The sequence below is a fragment of the Manis pentadactyla genome, chromosome 11 (genome assembly GCF_030020395.1).
Source record: "Manis pentadactyla isolate mManPen7 chromosome 11, mManPen7.hap1, whole genome shotgun sequence".
Classification (NCBI taxonomy): Eukaryota; Metazoa; Chordata; class Mammalia; order Pholidota; family Manidae; genus Manis; species Manis pentadactyla.
The window spans coordinates 25,527,054-25,536,100 of record NC_080029.1 but is presented as its reverse complement, the minus strand read 5'-3'; the positions used below and the strand labels follow the sequence as shown (position 1 = coordinate 25,536,100).

At 44.3% G+C, this 9,047-nt stretch overlaps 1 protein-coding gene across 4 annotated transcripts in view; it reads right to left on the bottom strand.

Moving 5' to 3' along the window:
* Window positions 1-1,703: 1,703 nt before the first annotated feature.
* ANGEL1 (angel homolog 1) overlaps window positions 1,704-9,047 on the bottom strand; it is a 29,173-nt gene continuing 21,829 nt past the window's right edge. For all 4 annotated transcript variants that reach the window (XM_036913076.2, XM_036913079.2, XM_036913080.2 and 1 more), the window contains 3 exons: window positions 5,290-5,365; window positions 4,598-4,761; window positions 1,704-3,833 (listed from right to left, as the gene is read on the bottom strand). In XM_036913076.2, coding sequence (XP_036768971.2) covers window positions 3,673-3,833; window positions 4,598-4,761; window positions 5,290-5,365 — 401 coding nt within the window. In that variant the 3' untranslated portion in view covers window positions 1,704-3,672. The remainder of the gene's footprint in view (window positions 3,834-4,597; window positions 4,762-5,289; window positions 5,366-9,047) is intronic.

Genomic DNA, 9,047 nt, shown 5'->3' with positions numbered 1-9,047 from the left:
AAGTTCACATTCTCCTAACCTGGGCAAGATCTGCACCCTACTAAGCTCGCCTCTGTCCAGCCCTTACCTGGAACAGTTCTGTTTTGCACAGTCACTCAAGAGGGGAGAGAAATGGAGAGGAGTGGCGCACTGGGATGAGACTGGGGTACTGCAGGTCAGCTCCCTCCCCCTGGTGGAGGGCAGAACAAGTACACCCCTTCTACTCGGGAGAAGATAAGAAACACTGCATCACGTAACCAACCAAAAAATTAATCTTATTGGTAGCCACACGAGAGCAAGAACTGGAGATGGAAAAACAAAAACAGCAAACCAGCAGCAGACTGACTGGTCGTTTTCCTTCTCCCAGGACCTCTACTTGTCTGCCTTACAAGATAACCTGTCTTTCCTACTCCTGGAAAGGCTGTTCTGAAGATCTTGGGGTAGCAAGAAATAAAGCAAAGGAAATTCTGAGTTTACCTCTTTGGGATTTCTATTTCCTGAGATGTAAATGTCATAGATGAACAGCTGAAACACCTGAACTGCCAACTCCTAGTGCTCCTGTCTACTGACAGTGGCAGGTGAAGCACTGTGTACATTTAAAGTGCGATGCAAATGTTACCTGACTCAGGCTACCAGGAGGGAAACCCTCCAAGCCAGGAAAGGGGTCTTTGGGGATACACCTCAAAGCTTAGGAACTATAAAACAATTCCCAGCCCAGGGACCAACTGCCCAGCCTGGCTGGGGAAAACTACCTACCCTCAATTCCTACCAATAATACTTTGGAAGTCTTAGCACATTCCTTGCTTGCCAGAGCTCAAGTAACATAATTTCACATCTGAAAATTCTTTACAAGTGGAAAAGATTATTACTTTAATTTCCATTTCACCAAGATATATGAACTGAAACACAAGGAGGGCTTAGCTTACCCACAGTCACCAGGTGACCTGGCCAAGATGACAAAATGGTATTCCTAATCCCTGGCTGTTTTCTTTCCACTGAATCCCCCCAGCCCAGGTGGTTCAACAGAAGCACTCAGGTACCTCTAAATAATTCAGTTTCTCAGACTGATTCAGAGGGGTGGGGTCTGGGATTCTGTTCAGGTAAGGCAGAAAATCAAAGCTGGTTTCAGGGTTTCCCATTGGCATGGTGGACTTATTAGTGCATAAAGAGGTTGGAGGAAGAAAAAAGTAACAGCAGAAGCCCAGGAAGGAAGATAAATCTTTTCAGAAACAGATGGCCCACAGCTCGCCCTGACAATGCAAGAGATTATCAGAAATAGATGCTCAGGAAGAGGCATATGCCACATGCATCGTGCCTCCAGCAGCTGCCACTGCTTTGACCAGGAAAACACTTCTTGCCCTACTTTTGGCACAGACCTTCCTGAATTCAGTGTGTATTATGGGGAGGTCTGATGACAGCAGATGGAGTAAGAAGAAAATCAGCTGAAAGAGCTATCCTCCTCTAGCTGGCAAAGATGGAGAGGAGAGGGGCACCGCACAGAAGTCGGAGGGGCAGACTTTGCTCAAGCCCTGTTCCTCCCAGGCCTCAGAACAATGGGAACTGGCCTGTCATCGCAGGGAGATTATACCACCTTTCTCTGGTCTAAATTTAGGATTTGAGACCCCACCCCAGGATGGGTCTCTTCCTCCATGCCCACGTTATCTCTAGGTCTCATTCTCCCCCATGCCCATTAGGATCCTAATAAAATGACTGACAGTAGGGGGGAAAAGATGAACCTTTATTTGGAAAAGAGAGTTAAATTATCATTTAAAATCCCCATTCATTTCCAAAACAGAAACAAGAAAACAAGGAAAAGATCATCCTATCAAGCTCCTGCCCTCTGCCATCTTTAGCTGTTTTTAAACTGCATTTCCTGGCAGAAGAGAAGAACAGTGATGGGTCATAGTCCTAAGAACCAATAGGGCACCATCTTGAGACCATCTTAGGAGGTCTCACCCAGGGAGTAGGACAGTGAGTGGTGGGGTGTGGACAGTCAGGCCTGGGGCTCAGACAGGCATATGCCCAGTACCCAGGAAACAGTGTTTAAAAATACACATGCATAGATAAATTCCCCAGAACCTAGGCATGGAAAAATAGTATAAACATGAATGTAGCAACAGACTTTAAGCTGGGTCTTTGGCTTTAAAAAAAAGAGAGAGAGAGAGAGAGGGTGCACATTAGCCTCTAGCTAACGGTCCCTAACCCCAGCCTCTCGGTTATTCCCTTCAGTCCCATTCAGGAGGCCAAGTAGGACCAGAGCAAGGCAAATCTGCCAAGGGCCAGCCGCTCCTCTGAGTTAAGGGAGATGTGAGGGGGACTATCCCAGGAGCACCCCAGCAATGAAAAATTAAGGCATGTAGGTGATACATGTGGGCAAGGAAGCTCCCTGAATGGGCCAGCATACCCGTGCCCTGCGGGGACGCCAGTGAGCAGCCGAGGCCCTGCTGGCCAGAGCGAATCCTCCAGCACTGCTGCTTCAAGTTCTTGGATGAATTTTGCCTAAGGCTACCTTTCTGCTGAGGTTTGGCCTAAACTAAATACCAGGCTTTTCTAGGGAGAAAATAGAAGGGAACTGGGGAGGCAGCAAAAGTAACAAGTGGTGGGAGGAGAGGCACAGAAAACTGCTTCTTAGGTGTGTAGAGGAAGAGAACGGGTCCCTGAGGTCTTCTGAGTCCCAGCTGAGGCAGCCGCACAGCCCGAATGCTCTTGCCCCTACTGGGATTCCCACCCTTGCCCCAGTTCTGCAGGCTATGGAGTCCAGTGAGAAGAGAGTCTCCTGAAGGTTCTTTCTCCTCATCCCAAGAGTTTTAAACCTCAAACCACTATCCCAGCCCACTGACCACCCCCCCCCCCCAACAGGGATTGTGTGTATTATTTATGCATTCAAACTTGTGTCTCCTCAGGGCAGCCTAGGGAAAGGGAAGAACCCTAGAGAAAGCATTCCAGGCCTGTGGGGAGCTTAGGAAAAGGTGTGGAGGCTGCTGGGCAGGTAGTGCATCCCTGAATCTGTTGTTCCAGTCTTAGGGCCCATTTGTTCCCAGAGCCCAGATGATGAGTATGGCATGATGAACACTTAATGAAATACGGAAGGTGAAAGGAGAGAAGGGCCTATGCCCCTGCTGGTGCCTGGCAGCACACAGCTACCAGATCATGCTCCACACCTGCCTCTAAGCTAACAGCCCCAGTGTGTAAAGTTAGCTGGTCAGAGGAAGGAATGTGTGTACACGCAGAGCAGTTCCGCTCCTGAAGGACACATACATGCTACACACATTTCACATATGTGTGCCTGGCAAGAGGGCTGGACCCAAAGATTGTAAAAGCAGGGAAGTCGGGCCAGAAGGTACCACCAAGAAATGGCCTGAAAGCAAATAACCAATGAGATTAATAGGTCCCACAACCCTGTAGTTAGAACTCAAGCGTGCTGGATACATGGAAGGGAGAACCCCCTGCTGCCTCTCCCAGGGCCACCAAGTATGTGGTGCAGGATTAGGAACAGGATGGGGTGGGGCAGGGACCACAGGCAGAGAACATGGACAGGCCTGGAGAACATCTAACCATGGGAAAAAGGGAACGAGGATGGGGGAGGGGGAGACGTGTTTCTTGGATGTAGGTTTCCAGAAGTATGGGTATTTCCACCATCTCTGATCCAGTGAACTCTTCTGCAAGAGAAGCACTCTTTCCCTGAGAGCCCCATCATAGGGGGGTGATTTCCATCCCAAAGCTGGCCAGTAGACAGAGGTGGTCTGAAGAGCAGAGGGGGTTGGGTAAGCCATTGGCAGCCCAGAGAATCTCTTCAGAGAGGAGGGAGAGACGGCCCAGGAGCTTGAGAGTCCCATCTTGATAAAGCCTGCGATCTGGGGCACAAAGCAGAAGCCAGTGGGTTATGCAGCCACAGCCACAATGCATGGGACAGCCAGGGCCCCAGGAATTGTGCCTCACAGAGGCTGCTACCCCTTGGCTGCTCCACCCTCCTCCCTCATCTCCTCCTGCTGCATCTGGCTGAGGCCTCATTTTTCTCAGATACTCCAAGATGTATCAAGAATGAAGCAGGGTGGTTTCAGGGGGACTGTGGCAAACTAGAGAATATCCCAGGCCCAGTATTATAAGATCTTCTAATTTTATAATAGAAGATTTATTTATAGAAGCTATAAATCCAGATTTTCTACATAAAATCTGATTCTTAAACATATGCAATCAATTCAAACATTTTAAAAGACATGCTTTAAATAAAATGGGCATGGGGCTGGTGGTCTGCTATACCATGACTACCAGTATAGGATGAGGAGACAGGAAATAGGGTTTCTGTAACCTAACCAAGTCCTTCACTAACCAGCTGCTGCTAAATAAATCCAATCACTTCCAGATGCTCTATTTTTTACATCTAAAACAGAGGTAGGGCTTGTTCTGCCTACCCCTCTCAAATGCTACAAGGATAAAGAGAAGGCAGCAAGTGGCCTAAGGGGAGTATGATGAGGATGACCAGTGCCAGGTGGTATGAAATCTGCTCCTGTGCTGGTCAGGTCCCAGAAGCCTAAGCCATGTGACCAAATGCCTACCATCAGCTATTCCCTGGGACTTGAGGGGTGACATCTAGGAAGTCAGGACCCACCAGGCTTACCAGTTCTGTTCTCATTCTCACAGGATTCAGCTGAGAAAAAGATGTAATCTACTGTCATTCCAAGACCCAGGGGCATTGTGGTGACCTCTGGGTGTCCATGCTGGGACAGGAAATGAGTATACACTGAGGTCAGGTGAAAGCAGTGCTGGATGGTGCCTTCAGTCCTACAGGGACAGAGGGGAAGATGTTAGCAAACATTATTGAACTTTTTCCAAGGTCATTTTCTCTGTTGGTTTTATGAAATTTTTAAAGAGATGATCTTGAGTATCTCAAAATCTAGCAAATTCCTTCCTATGCTAGTAAGAGACTGACAGTCTTACCAAGAGTTAGCCTACAAATACACACATTTATTTTCAGTTCCCCTGGTATTCCTCACCTCCCACTCTCCTCTTGCTCCCTGTATATATCAACGTATACCAAATGTACCCCTGTCTGTGGGTCATCAAGCTCTTCTGTGAGGTCTTATTCCCTGAGGAAAAGTGCATAGGCTTTTTATCTGCAAGAACCTGGGTGTGTCACCTCTGACCTCTGCACACTTGTATGCCCTCCATAAGCTTAGCAGGTATTAGGGGAAGAGGGAGCTTGCAAAACGTGCTCCCTGAAGTCAGCTCCAGGAAAGCCAATGGGAATCTCTGTCATATACCTAGACAGGGTCTGGAATGCAAGCTGAAGGGAACTGAAAGGAAGATTACCTGGGGAAGACAGGCTCAGGCTCAGGCTCAGATGTGTCTTCCCCAAGGGCAGACTTGGCCCAGCCAGCAGGCCACTCTGTAGAAGATCAGAGAGAAAAGGTTTTATTATTCACAGACAGTGAGGAAGGGGTCAGAACCTTGCACCCTGAGATCCCTCAGATTTCTGACTAGACTGCTCCAGAAAGAGAAATAGAAAGAGAAAAGGTGAAGGGAAGAAGAAAACAATGGGCCAAAATCAAGAATCTCAGGAAGGCAGGCAGACAGAGGCTTCTAACATAAATATTTCTTCCTTGGCTCAGCACCTTTTTAATTTAAATTTTTTCTTTAGAATAGGTAATACAGCACATGGTACAAAAATCAAAGTGCAGAGAAAAAGACCAGTGAGAAGTCTCCCTCCCACTCTAGAGCCCCTGCCACTCAATTTCCCTCTCCAGAGGCATGTAGAGTTACAAAAGTCCTCGTATGTTCCTCCAGAGATTTTCTATCCACTGTGTGCATATGTATGTATGTGTGTATGCATATACTATGTGTGTGTATACATGTTTACATACACGTACACTTACATAAAGAAAAAGACACACATGACCAATATCAGGAAAGAAAGAGGAGACATTACAGAGCCTACTGACATTAATAGTGTTATAGACTGAATACATGTGTCTCCCTGAAATATACTGAAATCCTAACCCCAATGTGAAGATATTAGGAGGTGGAGACTTTGGAAGGTAATTTGGTCATTAGGGTGAAATCCCCATGAATGGGACTAATGCCCTTATAAAAGAGGTTTCTCTTGCCCTCTTTCTGCCATGTGAGGGCAGAGCAAGAAGTTGGTGTTTTATTATAACAGCCCAAACTGACTAAGACAACAAGATAACAAGAATCAACAAAACTGACAAACTCTTAGCTAGACTGATCAAGAAAAAAAAAGAGAGAATTACTAAACCAAAAATGAGAGGGGCCATCACTACCAACCTTACAGGAAAAAAAATTACGAGACTATTATAAACAACTGTATACCAACAAATCAGATAACTTAGACGAAATGGACAAATTCCTAAACACATAAACTATGTAAATTAATCTAAAAAAAAATAGAAAATCTGAATAGGCCTGTAACAAGTAAAGAGATTGAATTAGTGATTTAAAAACTTCCCACAGCCACATGTCGAATTTACCGAGTATCATAATTCTTCCAAGTGGTAAAGACACCTCAAGACAAATGCTGGGCATAGAAGCCACAGGGCATAAATATGCAAAGAAGTAAAAAGCTAACCTTTTCAAACAATAAGGCTTCTCTCTCACTTACCAACTTTACATTTCCCTGTATGGCCCCGGAAGATGACTGGTTAGCCAGAGACGGGTAAGATTCCTCAAGGGAGGAACAACCTAAGACAGGCACAGTCGCAGGGGGCCATCTGGTGAGAAAATGGGGAGCAGCAGAGGTGAGGCTTAGAACCTCCCCCCTCATGTTCTGAGAGAAATCTTCTGCATACATGGATGTTTATTGCCCTTGTCTAGCTCGGATTAACACATAGTCTACAGGCACACACCTGATCATCTACATTTGCTCTCTTACAACACTAAACTCTGTTTTCTACCTTTATCTCGTACCTACCTACCACTTCAGCATTTTATTAAAAATAATAATAATAGAGAAATGTGGTATCCACATATAAATCAAGTTTAAAATTCAAATGAATATTCATATTTGAACTGACTGTGTATAGTTCATAATGCATGAACAAAACCGAAAGCTTCTGTGATGACTGCCTTTGCACTGTTCACCATGTAACTTATTCACTATGTAAGAATTTGTACTCCATGTGAGAATTTGTTCGTTATGCATCAGAAGATTGGAAACTGACGAAAATTAGGCTTGGGGTGGATTAATGATTGTGCATTGAGTATTGACCCCCCTATACAGAAATTTATTGTGGTTAACAACTATTTGATCAATAAATATGAGAGATTCCCTCACAAAAAAAAAAAATATATATATATATATATATAAACACACTTCCAATTGTAAAATAAATAAGTAACTGGGATGTAATGTATAGCATAAGGAATATAGTCAAAATATTGTAACAACTTGGTATGGTGATAGCTGGTACCTAGAATTATCATGTATATAAATGTTGAATCACTGTGTTGTACACCTGAAACTAATGTAATGTAATACTGTTGTCAATTACCCTTCAATAAAAAAAAATAAAAACTTCCCACAAAGGAAAGCTCAGGTTCAGATGGCTTCACTGGTGAATTCTGCCAAACATTTAAAGAAGTCATAATACAAATCCTTTACTTCCAAAAAACATAAAACAGGACACATCCCAATTTATGCTGTAAGGTGTTACCCTGGTATCAAAACTAGATGAGAACATCTCATAAAAAAAGATAACTACAAACCAGCAATCCCCTGTAACTGTATATGCAAAATTCCTCAAAATTCCTGTGCTATTATAGTTTATAAAAAATACCTATTTGGAGAAATTCCATTTGACCCAGGAATTCCACTTCTACGAATTTACCCTAAGAATGCAGCACTCCAGTTTGAAAAAGACAGATGCACCCCTATGTTTATCGCTGCACTATTTACAATAGTCAAGATATGGAAGCAACCTAAATGTCCATCAGTAGATGAATGGATAAAGAAGATGTGGTACATATACACAATGGAATATTACTCAGCCATAAGAAAAAAACAGATCCTACCATTTGCAAAAACATAGATGGAGCTAGAGGGTATTATGCTCAGTGAAATAAGCCAGGCGGAGAAAGACAAATACCAAATGGTTTCACTCATATGTGGAGTATAAGAAGAAAGGAAAACTGAAGGAACAAAACAGCAGCAGAATCACAGAACCCAAGAATGGACTAACAGTTACCAAAGGGAAAGGGACTGGGGAGGATGGGTGGGAAGGGAGGGATAAGGGTGGGGAAAAAGAAAGGGGGCATTACGATTAGCATGTATAGTGTGGGGGGGGGCATGCTGTGCAACACAGAGAAGACAAGTACTGATTTTACAGCATCTTATTATGCTGATGGACAGTGACTGTGAAGGGGCATGTGGTGGGGACTTGGTGAAGGGGGGAGCCTAGTAAACATAATGTTCTTCATGTAATTGTAGATTAATGATACCAAAAAAAAATACCTATTTGGTCATTCAGATGACTAAAATATATTTCTCATATATATTTGGTCTTCCTCTAAAGTTCCTGACTCACAGCCTCCAAAAACTCTTGGAATTACTAAGTGTTGAGAGTGACAAAGGTTCCATTTGTTATGTTAATGGAAACTTTTGGAAAGCACCTAAACATGGGAACTGATTGCCAGGGGAACCAACCAGGTGATTAGAGGGGTTGGAACTTTCAGTCCCTCTCTCTGACCTCCAGGAAGGAGTGAGGGGCTGGAGGTGGAATCAGTTGCCAAAGGCCAATGATTGAACCAATCAAGCCTATAAAATGAAGCCACCCTCAAAACCCAAAAAGGAAAGGGTGTGTGAACATGTGGAGATACAGGAATGGCACCCCAGAGGGAGCACAGAAGCTCCACACCCCTTCCCCCATACCTCACTCCGTGCATCTCTTCCATTCCACTGTTTCTGAGTTATGTATCCTTGTATAATAAACTGGTAATCTAGTAAGCAAAATGTTTCACTGAGTTCTGTGAGCTACTTTAGCAAATTAACTGAACCCAAGGAAGGAAGGGGTGGTGGGAACTTCTGAAAATTATAGTCTGTGAGTCAGAAGCACAAG